The sequence below is a fragment of the Plectropomus leopardus genome, chromosome 11 (assembly GCF_026936395.1).
Source record: "Plectropomus leopardus strain MGB_pleo_1.0 chromosome 11, ASM2693639v1, whole genome shotgun sequence".
NCBI classification, from domain to species: Eukaryota; Metazoa; Chordata; class Actinopteri; order Perciformes; family Serranidae; genus Plectropomus; species Plectropomus leopardus.
Window position 1 is genome coordinate 11,270,927 of NC_142186.1, and position 20,300 is coordinate 11,291,226.

General features: G+C 38.5%; 1 protein-coding gene across 2 annotated transcripts in view; it reads right to left on the reverse strand.

The window, feature by feature from the left end:
* The window catches only part of trak1a (trafficking protein, kinesin binding 1a), a 46,827-nt gene extending 33,414 nt beyond the window's left edge, over window positions 1-13,413 (reverse strand). The window contains exons 1-2 of one of the 2 annotated variants that reach the window (XM_042489926.2): window positions 13,207-13,413; window positions 1,380-1,574 (exon numbers count right to left, since the gene is read on the reverse strand). Coding sequence is in view for 1 of the 2 variants with exons in the window: in XM_042489924.2 (XP_042345858.2) it covers window positions 1,380-1,574; window positions 5,755-5,758 (199 nt within the window). In the remaining variant the exon portion in view is untranslated. Of the gene's footprint in view, window positions 1-1,379; window positions 1,575-5,754; window positions 5,976-13,206 lie in introns of those variants that run through there. The other variant, XM_042489924.2, reaches the window with a different exon arrangement.
* Window positions 13,414-20,300: the final 6,887 nt, after the last annotated feature.

A 20,300-nucleotide genomic window follows, 5' to 3' on the forward strand; every position in this document is an offset into this window, starting at 1 on the left:
ATAATGAGAAGCACCATGACTCCAAGATGAGGTTAACTGGGAAAAAATCTGTGGAGCATACAGCTGATGTACAGTTTGTTATCAAAACACCCATGGCAGAATGTCTTGTACTGTTTCTTACGTAAAAAGACCTTGTCATTGACACTTAGCCTGGCCGGCTATGATGAATGTCAAGGCCAAAGTGACCGTGTCAGCACAGGGCAACAAGGTAAAGTTACAGCTCTCAGTTAACCCTATTTATAAGACGCTTGATCTATTTTTAGACTTTTTTTTACCCTTAGTCACTTTTCAAGCTGACAAGAATTACAACTAAATTATTGATGGTGAGAAAACCCATTTAACGTTCCCTTGGCTTGCCGTGTGCCGTGTGTGCACGTGTTTTAAGTGAGCTTGTGTGTTTTTATTTGCTTCCAATTGTGTACAAGTGGGTGTGTGTGGTTCACAACTGGCGTGGCCATCAACCACAAGGCAGCTCTTAGTTTGATAAGACGAGAGCAGACACGTGCATGGATACAACAGCGGACTGAGTGCAAGAGAAAGCACAACATCAACTGGCAGAGAGAGCGACATATCAAGTGTTTGTTGTGGTAACCAGGGTCAGCTGTTGCACCAGCACTGATAGGCAGATGGCCATGTCTCTCTTTCTCCAATTGCAACTCACTCAAGGTCAGAATAGATCTGAAATCTCTCACCTTCTTAATCGTAACCCTTTGAACCCTAAGCAATATTAGCTGGATTTCTTTCAGAAACATGGGAAGAAGGCAATGAGCAGCTTAGCAAGAAATGGCCCAAATATTAGCGAGAAATTTGTAATAAATAAATAAATAAAAAAGTTAAGAAAAGATTAAAAAAAAAAAAAGAAAGAATTCTGTAACATAATTTTAGAATTTTAATTTTCTGGAATTTTTTCTCCTTTTTTTATAATATAATCCTCCCTTGCCACCTTTTTTTTTAAATAACATTTTGTTTTGCAATTTGTGGGACATTTCTAGCCAAGTTACTCATTACTTTTTCCCCCATGTCTTTAAAAGGAATCCAAACGTTCTTAGGTTTAAATGGCTTTCTGAAAAGTGTCTGAATGCAGAACAACCAAGCTGATGTCAATCCAGGTGTTAAAGGGTAAAATCCTCATTGTGACTATCCAAAAGCAGTTTCCTGATGTTTAAATCTAAAACTCTACTAGTTTGTCCCTTGTTGTTGACATGAGTTTGGTCTGATATTATTTGAGAAGGGCGCAGACGGAGTGTGCTTCAACAGAGTTACGTTTTGGTATTATAAAGTCTAATTCTTTCTTTAACAAATATCACTATCACATTTAGATGAAAGTTGTACGCTGTATTTTAACACCAAATCACCTAAAATGTATGTGATGAACTTACAAAAGTATTTGAGGGTCTCCTCTATCTGTTCAGTCGTCAGGTCGAGGGCAGAGTCGGAGTCCACCAGTGGCGTGTGCAGCCAGTCATCTTGGTCGTAGCCGAAGATAGTGTCAGCCCTCAGCTTGTAGACGGGCAGCTGTTCCTCCAATAGACTGATAATCTCAAGCTCCGGCAGGTCAGTACTGTTACACACATCTGCACAGAGAGACAGACAGACACTGTTCAGTATATCTGCTTTGACGAAACATTTTTAACACATGATAACTAGGCATTAACTATTGGCAGTGGGAAAAAATATTACCCTCAGAAAAGATGAAGATTTATTATTGGGGGAGTGCCAAAATGTCATCTCTGGGTATTTGTAACATTTTCTCTCCTCGTATATAATGCATCCCAACAAAACATTTTAACAGTCCATCAGAGTTGAAAGTATAGGACGCCCTCTGGTGGTAAAAAGAGGAACTAACCACAACTCCTTAAATACAATGTGCAGAATTTGTGTCAATTTGCACCCGTAATTAAATTAATTAAATGTTTAATTGGATTGGGGCTGTACAGTTCATCCCCTATAGTTATTGTGGATTGCAAAAAAACCCAAAAAAGAATCCTATGTGCTGTACCACAACCTTATCCATTACTGGCTGCAATCAGCAGTGTTTGCGAGTAACTATTTGCATGTAATTTATTAAAATAATAAAATTACAAAATAAATATAATTGTAATCCATTACAGTTAATAAGGAAAAAAATGCACTTAAATTACATAATCAAATTGTAATTACTAATAAAAATAATTACTAATTGAAATGTTTACAAAGGTGTTACATATGAAAAAAAAGCTTTTCAGTAAAAAGTTTCTATGTTGAGTAAAACATTTATTCTGTTGCTTTACATCCTTTTGCTGTGCAGTAATGGCTTCTCTAGGCAAAGCCGTTGAGACAAATTTGAGGGCAAAATTTAATAATAATTAATAAATAGTTTTTATGTCTTTTCAGCTTTATTGCTCTGTAATCAAATGTAATAAGTAACATTACTTTGATGAAGTAATTAAAACAGTTACGTAACTTATTCTCAACAGGGTAACTAGTAACCTTGAACCTATTACATTTCAAAAATAACATTCCCAACACTGGCAATCACTCCATATTATTTAGACCTATTACTACCCAAAAGTCAAACATTCTCAGCTAAGTAAAACTACAGAGTACATCTACAGTTTCCAGTAATCAAACAGTTTCTGCTAGTATAATTTACTCCCTGTTAGGTAAAATTATTTAAAAAAACCAAACTGAAATCATTAATGCATCACAAGACACAGCAGCTAAACCGGTCTACAAACTGTCTGCATCTCCTTAACAAAGTCAACAGCAGCCTCCTACTGAAACCACTGAGTCAACCAGAGAGCCACTTTGTGTGCTGCTGTGGAAAACCAAATAATCTTACCTAAGCTTTCAGCTATGTGCCTCTCTGTTCTCACATCACTTTAGTGTGCTATTAAAAGAGGCATCCATTTAGGACTCTACGACTGCACATTCTCTCTGTTTACACACAGAATTAAGGTTTTCTACGGAAATGTGGAATTAAATAGGTCTTGGACAGCAACATTACAACAACATTACAACAACATTACATTGACAGTAAAAGAGATTGAACATAACAGTAAAAAATAATGCCCTTTGTTTTCCTGTCTCCCACTATTTCTGTCTCTCCCGCTCTCCTCTGCTGTCTGTCTCTCCCTCTGTCTGTCTCTCTAACAATGCTGTCTCTCACAGTTTGCTAATCCAGACTGAATGACGGACTGTGCTGAAAAAGGGGAAACACACATACAGAGACACACACACACACACACACACACACACACACACACACACACACACACACACACACACAACAGCTGGTGAATCATTCAGCAAGCACAGCCAATGAGGTTTCAACACAGAGGTAAGTCCTGGTTACCAGTTCATACCACTAAAAAAGGGACATTTTACCATGAATTGAAGTTCTTACTAATCTGTAAAGAATAGTGTGATGATTCTTATTATTGTCTAGTTTGGGTGTTCATGCATCTGATATGAATGTTCTTCTCATGTTAACGCTCTTTTTTTAGAGACAAAAAAAAAGCTCCATCTTTTCTTTGTTCTCAACCATCACCAACATAATTCTAAATGGACCAGAATAATATTTGCACAAACCCGATCCAGATGGGGATGTTGCTGGAGAATCCTAAAATTTCTACCCTGCACTAATATGAAATATGACCAACGCACTTCAGCTCCTAAAATGAGTCTTGATAGGACATGGATGAGGATAATTATAGCACAAACCCTTCTGTGCTGTGTGTGCTGACAAAAGGTCAATGGAGACAGCAAAAAAGTATGTGTGTGTGTGTATGTGTGTGTGTGTGTGTGTGTGTGTGTGTGTGTATGTGTGTGTGTGTGTGTGTGTGTGTGTGTCATATTTGGCAAAACAAAGATGATCATTTTTCATTTTATTGTAGTTTTTGTAGTATTCATTTAGTTGGATATTATTTAATAGTCAAATGTAGACTCTGTTGCTAAATAAGTTACACAGAGTGCAAAAAAAGTTAACCAGGACTGTCCCAAGTACAAAGTAAACAGACTGTATGTCAGCTGTGTGTTGTTGACCTGTGCTCTCCTTTGAGACTGTGAACTGCATCACATGATATCTTATATATATCAGTCTACCATAAATACCAGGTGAGACTTACATCTAGCAGAAAAGTAATAACTATTAACTTATATACTGATACTATACTATACTACTAATATCTGCAATATTTAGTTATTTGTCATTCATAATGTTTATTTATATACCATTATTTAACCTGGAATAGTCTGGTTGAGATTCAGAATCTCTTTCAAGGGAGTCCTGGCCACTGCCGGCCGTTACTGACTCAGTGTGTCAAAAGAGCACCTTGTAGAAATAAAGTAAAGTTTTAAGTTTACTAAACTTTCTATTTAGATTTGTGCTCAGTCAAGGTGGACATATGACCAGGAGAAGTTTACGTCCAGTGTTCAAATACAAATATAGCTGTCACAAAGAACATAACCACCAGGGTCGTGCAAACCTTAACAGCAGCTAGAAGTCACCAGAGAAAGTACGCTCAAGTTCATGTGTAAGAATAGGCCACTGTCCAACTGAGCAATAAACAAAGCAACATGTGCAGAGGACACAGAGTCAGAAGGACAGAAAGACTGACAGACAACTTTCAAAATCAAGACCAGGTCATTCTGTAGGCTAAACAGTAAAAATACACTGATAATAATTACACAGATCAAGCAGACGTGCAGGGGTGAAAGAAGTATTCAGATCTTTAACTTAGAGAAAAAATAACATTACCACGTTTTAAAAAATGCTAAGAATGTCCTGCATTCAAAACCTCACTGAAGTAAAAGCATTCTTTACAAACCAAAATGGCTTTGTCGGTGTTAACTGTTTATTGTCCTAATGGATTATTATTGATGCAAACAGCATTTTTATATTGTAGTAGACTGAGGTAGGGCTAATTTGGATCATTTCATATATTGCCAGGTTGCTTAATTTACCCTGTAACAATCACATTTTATATGATTTCAAAACCCTAATCTTGGACGGAACTCATAACTACAGCTGTCAGATAAATGCGAGTGAAATATTTACCTCTGAAATGTGGAGTTGCAGAGAGCAATAGCATTAGAAAATAAAATACTCAAGTAAGGCGCAAGTAGCTTAGAACAGTAAAGGTCCTAAGTAAATGTACACAGTTGATTTACACCACTGCAGAAGTGCCAGTGCTAAAACAAATCTTGCTTACTGCCTTTAAACGATGCATGTATACCTCAACTAAGTGTAGTCTGTCACTGGACTGACACCCAAAATCAGGTCGGCATAGATCAGAAAGGTATACAAGCACATGGACTGGATACATGATGCTACAATGTTGCTAAGGGAATGGGACAAGTTTAAATCCTAGTGTCCAACATGGCTGCCTCCTGTAATCTATTAGACAACTGAAGTGCTACTCGGCTGAAAGATAGTTAAAGAGTCAAGTTGACCTTTCTTCATTCATTCTAAACTTTTACCCTTAAAAAACAGTTCCTTTAATTTGGAACGTAAACTTAAAGTTTTAGATTTTCAGGTACAACTTAACAGGCAAGTCTCTGAAGCTTTCCTAACTATAAAAGCCCTAACAGCTGATTCACAGATGGACAGGAAGACGGATGGAAAGAGACAAACAAAGTGAAGATCGAGAGATAGGGACAGTGAGAGAAGATCTGTCTCATTCTGCCCATCCAGATCTCAGCTAGACTCATCACAAACTTGACTAAAGACCAGCCAAAAGTGGCAGAAACCCATGCAGGGCACAGTGTACTCACTCATGGTGCCTGAAGCCCGACAACCACCAAATCTCCTGCCCTCCAATCACATTTTCCACTGGAACAGGAGAGGGCAAGGTCGCAAGAAATAACACGGAGAGGAGAGAGAGAGAAAGAGTGTTGGGAGAGTGAGAGGCAGGAAGAACAAGAGAGAGGGTGCTAAAAGTTTTAGAGGACGGCACTTGGTGCAAGAGACAGAAAGACAGGAAAAGAGGGAGGGAGGAGTGAAGAGGAGAAGAGACTAGAGCCAAACTGGTCCGTCATGCCTGACATGCCAATGACGATATCTACATGGACCGCCCCGTGGCTCTCTCTCTAACCCCCCTCCCTCTCTCTTCCTCACTCTGACAGCCAACAAAACCAGCTGGACTCTTCCTTCGAGCTGTTCTAACCAAACACTCTCTCTTCCTATCCTGCCTCAGTATAAACACACTGTAGCAATCAGCAGGTCTGAAGCTGTTCCGACTGTTTAACCATTTGTCAATATTAAACTCCTCCGTGGGGAGACAGACCTGATACTGTGGGAATAAGTGCAAAACCACCTTTAACAGTCAGAGCAACAGGTTTAGCATGAAGCAGATTTAGCCCAGTTTAGCAGTAATCATGGCATGTAAAACGCGAGCAAAGCTGCAGCAGAAGAACTGCCAAAAATCCACTCAGTATGTTTTCGTGTAATCCTACAGATCCCAGCGTGTCTGGCTCTGAATGGCATCTGATATAAGTACATTTGTTTCTAAGCTTGTATATAGAAGTCTTGACTAACAGCTACACTTCCCGTTTTAAGTGGTTAGGGTGTTTCACAAGTAGGGATCCATGATCAAAGAGTTTTATTTTGGAAATGCTTTTCTATTTTAGCTACTATTCTAAAATGGAAGGGAACGATCTGATTCTAGTGAAAAATAACCAAAAATTAGCGTTGATCAATTTTACACCACTGTGAGTGATTCAGGTGAATTCCTGGTGGTTCGATGATGTTTTCAATCTGTCCGCTCCATTTAGAAACACTTCCATCGATTTAATCTTTGAAATATCTAAATAATATATTTTTTACAGTTTGAATTGAGCACTGTATGAGCAGGTGAACGCTAATTTCTAGACAGTGTACCTTTCATGACAGTCAATAAAAAAGTGGCCTGACTATAAACTATAATTCCCTAAAATTTAGAACCCGTTTTTTCTCCATTGGAGCCATCAAACCAAATATTTCAATGCGGTTCTCATGGAGCTGCAGCACAACCGTGTCCAGAATTAGACCGAGCTGCAGTTGAAAGCCACCGCCGGTCACAGAGGGTAAGCACATGGAATACAGGAGAGTACCTCAACGTGGTCAAATATCACTGACAGTCTACGAGGTCTACGTGTGTGAGGCTCTACTGAGGTGTTCAAATGTCAATTTCTGACTCCTGTATGTGTGTCGTTCCTGTTCTCGCTAAGTTATATAGAAAGAATTACCACTTATTCTTATGGTCAGAGTGGAACTGCAGTGATACAAGTCCACTTTGACTGCAGCTGTAGTTTTCAACCATAATAAATCCAAATGCAATTCTAACCAAACTCAATTTAAACAGGAAAAAATAGCACAATGAAAAAAACTATGTAATTATTTTCTAGTATTTCTAGTGTGCTGATTACACCACTTGCATAGAATAGATAATGATGTACTGTCTTTTCAAAATTACACAAAAAACTTGCCAAAAAGTTTTAGCTTTTTGGTCAGCCTTTATGTACAAACTGCAAGTGGTTTGGTTCCAGCTAGCAGAGGTAGTGCACATGTGATTTTTGTGATTTATGATTGCACAAGATGTGGTCATGGGTTAGTTTGTCAATAAAGAGTAAACATGGACATGGCTACAGAGAAAAACTGACCTCAGCAGAGAAACTGATCCAGAATCAGTTCCACATATCAGATATTCAGGGTATCAGTATAAGTTGGTGTTGATTTGGTGTGATTTTTTTGGGTGATTTATTTCTGAACATTTTGTAGGGTTGTTAACAATACGCAAGCTGAACATAAAGTAGGGAGATGTCATTGTAGATATAAACTAATGAAATATCAGAAAGAGTTTTTTTGGAGGAATTTTAATTTAATCCCACTGGCATCCAATTAGTTAAAGCTAACCAGTAAGTAAAAGTATCAGACCTATTTTGTATGATAATACAACAAGAAATTGTGTAAAATGGAATACAATATAGGAACTGGCAAACAAGTTGAAACATTTTTTTTTTTAATTAAAAAGTTCCTGTTGTGTAAAATAAAAATGATACAAAAGCTGGAAACAATCAAGTGCTGTAAGGAGGCATCAACATGACAGGACATGTGGCTGTATCAGATATGTAAACATACAACGTCACATGCCAACAACTCCCCTTTCATGGGCCAGACTAACAAAGACGGAAAACAAGCAACAACTGTGCCCTGCTTTGTCTGCAGCTCTGTTTGAGGGTGAAATCAATGTGGCTGCATTTGTCACAAACTCTGTCACAAAAGTCAGTGTTTTCATTATGTAATATTAAGAGGCAAAAGATCTTCTTTTTTTTTAAAATCAAAATTATTGTGTCGTGTTTGAATTGTTTCTTCAATAACTAATGCAGTTCAGCCTCTTGTGTCAAGTATGGAGCCAGCCAGTCTCCATTCTGTCAGTTCCACATAGGATGATTCAGACTTTTCATGTACAAAAACACTGTATCCATGGCAACACTCAGATGCAGCATACATCTGACAGCCAAGTTCATTCACAACCCTACTAAATGACTACACTTACAAACAGGCTGTTATAGCAAACAAAAGCTCATTTCTCCACACACACCATGGGTCACACAGGTTCATCTTATGTTACTTGGCTCCTGTCTGTCTGTGCACGCATGATAATGCAAACAGTGAAGAGGAAACGAGCTCTGGTCTAAACATTACAGCACAATGGATGTTTTTGCATGCCATGATTTGATCAGAATCAGGAAGCACACTCAGCAATTTGGATTCTACTTCATTTGACCACTTATGTAACATTGCCTCTGTCTCACTCAAAGTCCTCTGTCTGCCTGGTTGCTCCTGATCTCTCCCTCCTCACCAAGCATCCCATAATTTCACAGTTACTCAACTCTTTACATCACTGCTGGCTGGTAACCACGGAGAATTAACCTCACGCCCAGGAACTGCTCCATGGCAGTGAGCCTCTCTATTCAGCTCTTTGTGTTCATTCATCCTCTATACTTAGTGAAATTATACACACATACACACTCCCACACCAACTTTTTTCTCCACAAGGAAGTGTTCAACTACAGAGTTAGAGCAGGGAGATGTCACAGACAGGGAAGGATGTGAGAGACAGAAGTGCATAAAGATTAAAAAAAGAAGTTGAAATGCAACAGATTATAACAGAAAGTTAAGTTTGTTATAGTAATTGTTTTACACCAGCAGATGGCAGCACTGACCTTACTTGCTCAACTTTTCTGCCCTTGAATGACTCAACTACAGTAGATATTACCCAAGCATGCCATTTCATCATCAGATTTTGCAAAATGCAGCTGTTATGCTGTTGTTTGTTGCACTAACATGTTGCCAGCCTGTTCCTGTTGAGTGTTCCTGTTCTGTCTGACTGATCATACAGTTGAATCAAGAAGTGATTTTTTTTTAATCTTGACACAACTACATACTAGGGCTGCACATTTAATTGAATTTGTATCAAAACTGCAATATTGCCAAGTGTAAAACCCAAATCGCAGTAGTTGTCCTATTTGATAAAGGTAAATTTGTCACAACATGCTGTTATAAATGAAGCACTGTGGTGCCACAGAGATGGCCGGCCTTCAAATCATATCCAGACCTAAGAGAACGCTTGTCAAAAAAGAAACATTATTTCCATTAGAAAAAAAAAAATAGAGAAAATGACATGCAAAAATTACCATTTCTGCTAAAATCACAACTTGTATTGCAATCACAATATCTGTCAAAATAATTGTAATTTTTTTTTTTATATTGTGCACCTTATTACATACTAATCTCTGAGAAATCCGAACATTGCCATACCACACTACATTAAAAACAAAGATCAAAGACAAACAATGTCAAACTTTGGAAGAAAAAAAGAGCAACGCATGTGAATTAGGAATCTCAATATAGTTTTAACATAAGAGAAAAAGAAAAATGTAGCAGTGACTGTAATGCAATGTTATTAATGTAGTTTAGTATTCTTCAGCACAAACAAATATCAGCTTACACTATAACGCAACACAGTATAAACAAGCTCAGACATTCTTGCATAATTTCTCTGACACACTTTGAACACAATTGGAACTAATTAGCTTGAGAAAGCTTTGCAGGGCTACTCAAATTAACTATGCTATACCATATTATACTGCACTACATAGTGCACCTTTAACTTTTTACTCAACAACCTGCTTACCTAAGCATGATTGAGCAGCATGATTCGAGGCCATTAAATGGAGGCTGGGACATTGTCATACTGGGTCATTTCATTTGGGTATAAGCGTAGTAAGGTCTGGTCTGCACATGCTGAAAGGTTCAACAGCTGACGCACAATCATAGAAAATGAGGATGCCATCTTCAGTCAAACTTGGGTCAGACTATTATTTTAAACGAAAATAATGATATGGGAAGAGATATGAGATGATATGGAGATAATGATATGAGAATTACAATTCTTTCATTTATTAAAACATAAAAAGCAAATGCTTTTATCTGAAAATGTTCTCCTGTATATTAGCCATCCATATTGAGCATTCCCAAAAAGTTCTGACAGGCCGAGCACACCCAAAGAGCACCTGAGCAGACACCAACCCTTTCTTTCTAGCCCCGTTTGCTGTGGCCCACTGCGCATGTGTCAGAACCTATAATTCCCATGGGGTCAAAGACTGTGTCCCAGCCTACATTTAAAAGCCTTTGCATGCATGAGGAAGTAGCCATTAACGCACTGAGCCAGTGACCATAAAAAAAGTTAGAGCCCCCTCCCAGTGCAGGGACTGCACTTCAAGTTACCCACAACATTTAGTGACACATTCTCCCTGTGAAGCTCTGGTGATACGGTGCTGAAAATAAATCTACAATCAAGAAACCATACGATAGCATTGAAGCATTAATGGGGTTGCCTACTACAATTGGTAACCTTGGTTCTATCTGGCGAACCAGCATGAGTTTCCACCGGTTTGTTGTGGAGCAATTGTGGTCAAGGATGTAATCAACAGAGGGCACTGAACAGTGCACAGCAGAAGTAAAGAGTAGAAGCAACATGGCAGATTGTATTGATAACCTGCAAGCTTTTCTTAAAGATATTTGTTTTTGTCCAAAAAACAGGCAGTTCTATTGATGAGAACTTTACTCATCAACAGATCAAAATTAGGTGTGGGAACTTCAACAGAGCAAAGGGGTATGACTATCTGAAGTCTGTTAATCACCGTCCCAGCTGCAGTAGCTGTCGAGTACCAGATCAGCAAGATTATAATGTGTGCAAACTTCACTATGGTTGTGCTAAACATCAACAACATCCCCAGCTTTAAGACAACAAGACAGGAAATCCAGGTTCTCTGGTCTCCTCTAATTGGTGACTGTTAAATCTAAATTAGTAGTTGTGAATGATAATCTATCTGTATGTGTTAACCCTTTGATAAAAAAAGATGACCTTTCCAGAGTGTATCCTAGCTCTTGGCTGATGTACAGTGGGTACGGAAAGTATTCAGACCCCCTTAAATTTTTCACTCTGTTATATTGCAGCCATTTGCTAAAATCATTTAAGTTCATTTTTTTCCTCATTAATGTACACACAGCACCCCATATTGACAGAAAAACACAGAATTGTTGACATTTTTGCAGATTTATTAAAAAAGAATCACTGAAATATCACATGGTCATAAGTATTCAGACCCTTTGCTGTGACACAAATGGCTGCAATATAACAGAGTGAAAAATTTAAGGGGGTCTGAATACTTTCCGTACCCACTGTATACTGGGGTAGGCTCCAGCCCAGCAGGGCCATGTGAAAGAGTGGGCAGTTTGGAAACTGAATAGATGTGTAATGAACAACAGAGCCAAGTTTCCAAGTGCTAAAGGTGAGAGAGTCCATCAGAAGCTCCATATTACTTAATGCCTTAGATGTCATCAGGTAGACAATAAAGGAACTTGTCGGTGTTCAGATAATACAAGGAACTGAGGTCATAGGGTGGGACGATGTGTGCATCAGGAAACTATATGAGAGGCCTTTTCCTGTTATTTGTGTGTAAGAAACTACCACAGTCTCAATCACTGCTTAGCTGAATCTTTAGTCTAGTGCTGTACAAGTGCTTGGCAACCCTTATGGGCTTGTTGAAGTGGCTTTTGGCCAAATTGTATTAAGCTCCCTTTCCCTTCCTCTGGGCCCCATTTCCATACTGTCCCTCAGGGTCCTAAATGCCGTATTAAACAAAGGCTTAGCACTGATGCGCTGAACAGTTGACTTAAGAAGTTTCATCACAAGAGACACAACATGTTCTGCTGGACTTGTCAGTTAGTGTAATGGCCATGTTTTGGTGTCAGCTTTTCCCAATACTCTGGGCTGAAAGATTTGCCTGTCCTCAGTGTTTGTTTCCAGGTTGGGACAATCTAGACTGCTGCGAGATTAGGGCTGCAAGAAAAAAAAAATGAATCAATATCCATTAATCTTTTATGACTTCAGTTGTTAAAAGCGTCTGCCAAATACTCATTCCAGACGGGCTTACGCAGACTGCAAAGAGAAAGAAGATGGGCTGCAGCACTGCTAAATTGTGACCACTGGAGATGAGACATTAGTGTCCCTCTGCTCCCTTGGAGAGAGCGATGGGAGAAAAGGAGAAGGGGAGATGACTGAAAGAGTTGACAGAGACAGTCCACTGGGAGCTCCTCTCACATGCTGGTGTTTACACAGAGCAGATGTCCCCTGGAGCTGCTTTATTGACAGGATGTGACATATGAAAAAGGTCACATGGAGGGACAGTTTCTCACAGCTCCACATGCCTCTCTTACCATCACACGCCATCTTTCTCAAACCACAATGTTCTTCCCAGTCACAGAAATAGAACTATTATTATTACTATTACTATTACTATTATTATTATTATTATTATTATTATTGTTATTATTATTATTATTATTATTATTATTATTATTATTATTATTATTATTATTATATATTATTGGTATTGGTAATAATAGAAGTAGTCCAAACCATTAGAGATTGGGGACTGTTACTATTGTATACTTTTAACTGGGTTCAATTCTACTGTAGAACTTCTTTGATATATATATATATATATATATACATAAATATAATTGACTCAGATGATGCAACTTGATGGATGTTTAACAAGAAAGCATTTTTGACAGTTGAATTATATATTTATGCATCCAGTGCTGATTTAAAACTGCCAAATGGATTCCAGTAACTTTTGTCTACCTATAGATATATTGTATGCATGCAACATTACCAGTAATGGTCTCTGCATCTCTGTAGGTGGCTGTAAACTCCTGGAGTGCAGCTGGCAGACTTGCTTCACTGACATACTCCTCTTCCTCCTCTTCGCTAGTCAGTTGGAGCCCTGGGTAATGTAGTCGCGCTGTGTGTTCAGAAGACTGTTTAGGGGGCGGGGCAGAGGAGCAGGTGTTGGGAGGTGAAGTCTTCGGGTCCAGCTTGGCGCTGAGTGGTTACCGATTTAAAACATGACCAGCCATGGACAAAACTTGGACTTGCCACAACAGGGATGTGACAAAACCAAATTAGATTTCCCTCAAGTGTGTTAATGGAATGGAGTGGACAAAACAGATCAGAATGTCTCGGGCGCAGGACAGGTTCAGGGCTGGAGAGCCAGAGCCACACACTTGGATGTTCAGAGGTTATTTATTGCATACCTGAATGAGAAAAAGGGGAGACATCAAAGGACAAGAGAAGACTTAGTTTATGTTTTTCAAGTAATTAAATGCAAAAAGATGCATAGAAAATACAACAAGATTCCAAACATGCAAAGCATAAAAATAAAACACAATCTATCATAGCCTTTGGTTTACACACTTATTTTATGAGTGCAAACATGTTCCTCAGCATATCTAATAATGGAGCAGAAATAAGATTTAATTAAAACAACCCTCTCTCTATATCTCACTCACACCAGGGCAAGCAATAGTATTAATAGTAATGGTGTCACACTCATCTGCATGATGGCTTCATAAACAGAACACATGCTTAAGTATAAATAATTATAGACATGGCTTTACTTGTTAGTAGTTTAAAACTGTAGGTGTATAAACTAAAATGATCCAATACAAAAGCCCTGTAATATATCATATCTTTGATAAGCTTATAATGTTTGTTGACCATGTGTCACAAAGATATTAAGTGGGCTTGCTGTTACTTTTAAGGCAATAATTGATTAATCTGCCAATATTTTTGTTTTAATAGATTGATCATAAGTCTATACTGTAAGAAATAAAATAAAAATTAGCAATCTTCTAAGGTGATGTCTTGAAATATCTCGCTTTGTCTAAATTCTAAAGATATTCCGTTTTTGATGGGATGTGACAAAAGAAAAAAGCAAATACTCTCATTTGGTATTGGAAAAAGGTGGCATTCTTCATTGCTTTTGCTTAAAAAACTACTACTACTCATTTCAGCTCTACTGCCAAACTCGTAAAGGGGCTGGACAAAATATTAGAAAAACATCACAATATAACTCCAATGCCAATGCAATTTATTACAATGTTGTTGTAAGGTGCCCCGATAAACTCTTAACTTAGTATACTTTTGAATCTAAAATAAATACACAGAGAGGATGCAATAAGAAGCCAGTGAATATAATCACCTAAAGCATCAAATGGAAACAGTGCATCTAAAGAAGCATATGATTCAAGATCAGTAAAGATTGTACAGTTGTAAGTACAATATAGCTTTAAAAACATATTAGAATGCTGGTATTATTTGGCAGGACACTATATTGACTACAGTATATGCAGTGAGACTCCACGATCAATAAAATTAAGAACAACCAATAAGCGAATTTGGGGAGGTACATCGTCAATTATACAAAAACATGACTGACGAGCTGCAAGGCGGACACAAGTACAACACGATAATATTGCACAGCAGGCTGTCAGCCCAACATTGAAGAGGAACTTGGCTAAGTTTCTATAAATAGTCAACTCTTCAAAACACATACATACACACACACACACACACACACACACAACCCCTCAAGACAAGCTGCTTGATATGTACGCCTGGACTCGCACACACAACTGTGTTTTCTTTCCATTTCTCTACTTTATGTATTCTTTGTACTTTCTATGTATCATCTTTCTCTCTCCTGTATGTATCTACACTTGTCTTTCTTTTTCCACCCAGGCCTCCTCTTAGACATATTGAGTCAGGTCTGGTGTCTTGTGGGAAGTAGAATTTAGGTCACACAGTTTCCATTATTTAGGACTGAGGGACATCCAAACACTGTTGCTAATGACAACAAACCATACAGTCACAGCAGAACATATGACAGGCTGCAGTGACATGTTTCTTCTATAGAGTCTGTGTGATGACTGAAACAAAAGTCCAAAGATGGTTACTGGCTTGGAGAAGTAAGAAACAAGATTTTTAGGGATTTGAAAATCTAATCCGACACCCCAAACCTAATTCAGAATCACAAGAGGTGACTGATGAAGAAGAAAGTCTTTGCAGCTCTTTAAAGAAAAATGCTTCAAAAGCCAGTACCCTGAATGAATGATGTCATAACAATTACAGTAATGCTGACCAAACAGTACTGTATTTCCAAATTAAAGTGCAGCAGTACCATGATCAACAGTACCAGGATTTAATATGTTGTGGTCACAATATTCCCACCCTGTTCTGTCCTCCAGCAGGGCTCACAATAACAGGGCTGGGTTGAGTTTAGAGGAAGTGGTAGACTTCAAGGGCTGATTGAGCTGCTGCTCAAGAACAACTGCAATCTCCCTCTTGGGGACAAGGTGTGGCTTTCCATGTTCCTTCTGTTTTTCTTAAAATTCCAATTCAGACAGGTTTTTTTGCAGTTTTGGTGCGGTGAACATTTATGTTGCCAATGTTTTCAGTGCAATTATATTTGTCTTGCCTATCAGTTTGATTTTGTGTTGGTTCAAAGAGGCAGATGCTGTGCTCCTGACTAATTTAACTTATTTCCGAAGTCCTTTTTAAACTTCCTGCTCAAGGCGAGAATATCCGTCCCTTATGCTACATCGCTATTCTGTATAAAAGTAAGATCATGAAATTGGGGGGGGGTTTGATGGCATTATATGCATGTGAGAGCAAGGAGATTGAAAAAGCAGCTAGCAGCAGTTAGCAGCTAACTCAAAGAAGAACAGCCGTTGTGAATGTCCACAAATTGGAAAACAATGAGATTCGGGTGCTCCTTACCCTGCAAGAGGATGAGGTCAGTTGACATATAACAGAGAAAGTGAATAGTTGTTATTGTCACGTAGTGTCATTGTTATTGTTTAGAGTGGGTTGCTGTTACGCATGTTGTATGTCACACAAAGGTCATGGCTGTTGTGTTAAATGTTTTGCTTGTCATGCCTTTTTTGCATCCACAATGCTAGCATGCAATCTAAAATCACACACAGGAGCGATATGATGCCATTTTAGTTTGGTTCTGTGTTAAAATGCAAAGGCGATGTAAAGAAGGGCCTTTGTAGCGGCTCTATAGTGAGATCTCAGTGTTAAAAAGGCTTGGTATAGGGCATGGAGATACACGTCCAAACATGGATTACATTTGGCAGATGATGTAAGGAGCAGGAAGAGCCAGTTGCAACCACCGGATCTGCGTCCAGCCCCCCTACATTAGCAAGCATCATGACTGATTATTTTGGAAAATAAAATTTTACAATGGCACACAATATGGCTAGAAAGGGTACAGTAAGCTTTCATCTATTTATTTATTTTTATGCTTTTGGCTATGTTTTTTTTTTTTGTTAGACAAAACTAGGCCTATTCATCCAAAAGACAAGGAAGGTAGCCTAATCACCATCGACCCAACTGTTTGTAATGACCCCACAAAATACTGTATGTCCATTAGCGCACAAGCAACAACGAGTTTAGTCCAGTGTTAAGAAGAAGACTGTCAAACAATGATGTATTCCTCCTACAGATGATTTCTCAATGCATTCTTCTGTTAATCAGTTACTCATGACTGTGCTTTCAACTGTAACAATATGGATATTACAACACAGACCACAGACATTCATTCTCAGCTCCTACAGAAAACCAGTGCTGCACCACCCAAACCTCTCATTCTCAGCACTGAAAACTCTTTCCGTCCACAACTGACACCAACCCTTAGGAGACTGAGTCCAGTCCAGCTCGTTGTTTTGGTGTTTCAACTTGATCTCCTTGGGACTTGAAGATCATAAAGCCTTATCATCTGTACACAAACAACATACATCAGGCACCTAAAACAGGCCAACTTTTACTTTCAAACTCTGCAGTGTATTTTGAATGTCCTTCCTGGGTCCCAGGGCCATACAGCTTTACTTAAGCATAAAGCCAAATCCACCTGAGTGAGGTCTAGCTGATACAACAAACTCAAATAAAATTATTTATTAATATCATTAATTAATAAATAATACATGAATGTGGAAATTTGCTGCAATCACATGATGCTGTCACACATCCACAAATATGCAGTTATGGATGCACACGAGAAAAACATGCAAATGTTAAACACAATTAATAGACATTCAGTGGTGGATTGATTGAATGTAGGCTATAGAGTGAAGTTGTAGCAGTTGTGTCTTGATCACCACATTTTTGGTATTTTGTGGGTGTAATATCAGACAAGCTGTAGACACTGACTTTAGTAGCTAGAATAACCTTTTTTGTTGTAGTAACAATTATGCTTTGTTCAACATTCTGTGAGAATCAGTCGTTTGAAAATGAATCTTTATCCTGGAAAACTGAATAAATATAGCACTGCTATAAATGTTAGGCACTGAGCGGCTCCCCTAGGACAGACTGAAGCACAAAACATCTGCTGTAATATGGTCAAATCATGATCTTGCTTCTTTATACTTCTTGTTGTACTGGTAATTTATACTATCATGTTACATTTACCTAATTTGTTATTAAGTTACTGTATCACTGAGGATTATCTGTAGCTCCATGTAGCTATAAAGGATTTGCATTTCAGGAAAGAAGAGAACAAAAACATTAGGGGTGGGGAAAAAATTCATACAGCATGGTATTGCGATATTTGGTATGGTGATATTATATGAAAGGCAAGTATCAATTTTTATGAATTAATAACTAAATAAAAGATATGGCAAATGGTAAATGAACTTTTGGTGCCCTACCAGAATAATAAACTTAATTCCTTTTTCCATCCAAATAATTTGCAGTTAAAACGTTTTGCACTATATCCTAATGTATATACACTAATTTCAATACTCAACATGTCACAAAATGTGTGAAATCACAATAACATTGTTGTGTGACTTGGGTGTTGTGGTATTGTGGGGGCTCCTAACAAACATGCACATCTCAGTACTATGGTGAGTTTAGGTGCTGCTGTCACATCTGGCACAGAGCTTCAGGCACACTGTTGTAATAATTGCTGTAGGGTCACGTGTTAAAACCCACATGCATGTGTGGCTGAAAGGCTGTCAAAGTGGTGACGTGATCAGGCTGGGTTTGAATTTCTCTATGTGACGGAAACACTTGCCTGCCTGCTGCTGGGTGCTATGCACAAAACATGCCTGTGCTGTGCGGCTTTTGGTAACTGAGTGCTGAGGTTTGTCCTTGCTAGAGGGGATTTCCTCACTTTCAGCAGCTGATGATTTAGATCACTTCGACTCTGAGTAGTGTTGTTCAACATGCGTGTCTGTGTGTGTCCTGACTAATGGACTGTAGTGGGACTTGCTGATAGATAACTGTTTTCTGTGATCATCTCTCTGTGAGTAAGAGTGTACCCACATGCTGTGAGTGACTCGCTATAAGCAGGGGCTCTAAAACAGGAAACGCTGTGTGCACCATAAACAACTTCCTCTCAGCATTCTTTGCCATTAAACATTAAGTACGAATCGTGCCAGATGTCAGGAATCTTAAATCAGCTTCAAGAAATATTACAGAAGCTGTGTTTCTGTCTGCCTTTGGAAACAGGTCAGAGTCTCAGTGACAGATGGGGTCCATAAAACTGTGTCCATGACATCACCATGGTGAGAAAAATCTCTTTCCATAAAATCACTAGTTATTAGAAGCTTACAGTGATCAGGAGAGTAAACATTGGTTGCTATTGAAAACTGCAATGTCATCATTATTATGTGTACACAAATAAAATTACACAGTAGCCATGGGTAAAGGCACAGAGGTTGAGGCACTGTTTGATAAAAGGTTGCAAATGGAGAAGTTTCTGTTCCCAGCCTAAACCTGATGGGTCGCACTGACCTGTTGAGTTCAGCCAGAGCTAAAATTTCTCTTTTACCCCCTCTAGCTGAATTAGGTTGAGTTTCATTTGATCCACCATTCTTTTCTCTCTAATCAGACGATGTGAAAGCCTCTCAGTCTTGCAAGCACCTTTTGTCAGCTTGCCCTGCTGCAGGCTCAAGACATTAACAAAGCAAAATACTTATATAGGAAAATATGCTAGTAGTATCATAGTGTTTGCATGACCCTTCATTGTCAGTTTTTTTAAACAATATAACTGGCAGGAAACAGCACATTTTAATTAAGATCAAACAGCTGTTTATGAGACTATTTTTTTTCCATTCTAAAACTGAATAGAAATTCCAACTTCCACCAAAATATTAGAGCGAGGCTGTAAATGGAGATCAGCCCAGGCTGCAGAGCTTCCTGTCAGCCACTTTATGATCAATGGCTTCAATCAATACTCCAATACTCCTCTGTTTAACCAGAGATACAATCAATAACAATCAGTAGTTTTACTCTGGAGCAAAACATATCTATCAGAGATGGAACTCACACAAGAAATTGACTATACAGAGGTGGTATACAGTATGCAGAAAAAATATAAACTTTGCTGTGGCAGAGATTTAGCCGCTTTGGTTGTGGTTTGTTGGTGATGTTATGCATCACTATCACTTTGCCCGGCTTCGAACACACCTCACTCATTAACATTCAGCTAACTGTCTTCAACACTACACTCAACTTTTTTTCCCGAAGTGATATTCTACACTCAAAATAGTTGTCTGTGCAGAGAGCTCAGAGGGCGCCCTTAACACACAGAAAAACACTCACACACATACACACACTATTCCTCTTGCTCCCTCGCACTCTGCTTTCCGCTTCACAACTTAAAAAGAAGATGGGCAGCAGTAAGGATTTATGATTTTTTGCAAATATTTAGATATAAGATTTATTTTATTTTGTGCCACTGTATGTCATGATACTGGATTATTGATTAATACTTCTGGCTGTAATAAATAGTACTGTATAAACTGATGCTATATAATTTTGGGGGAAAAAAGCAACCAACTTTAAACATCCAAAACTGTCTGCGATCCTCAAGAAATGTTTTTTCATACTTTGTTTCATGCTGTGCCCGCCCAATTAACT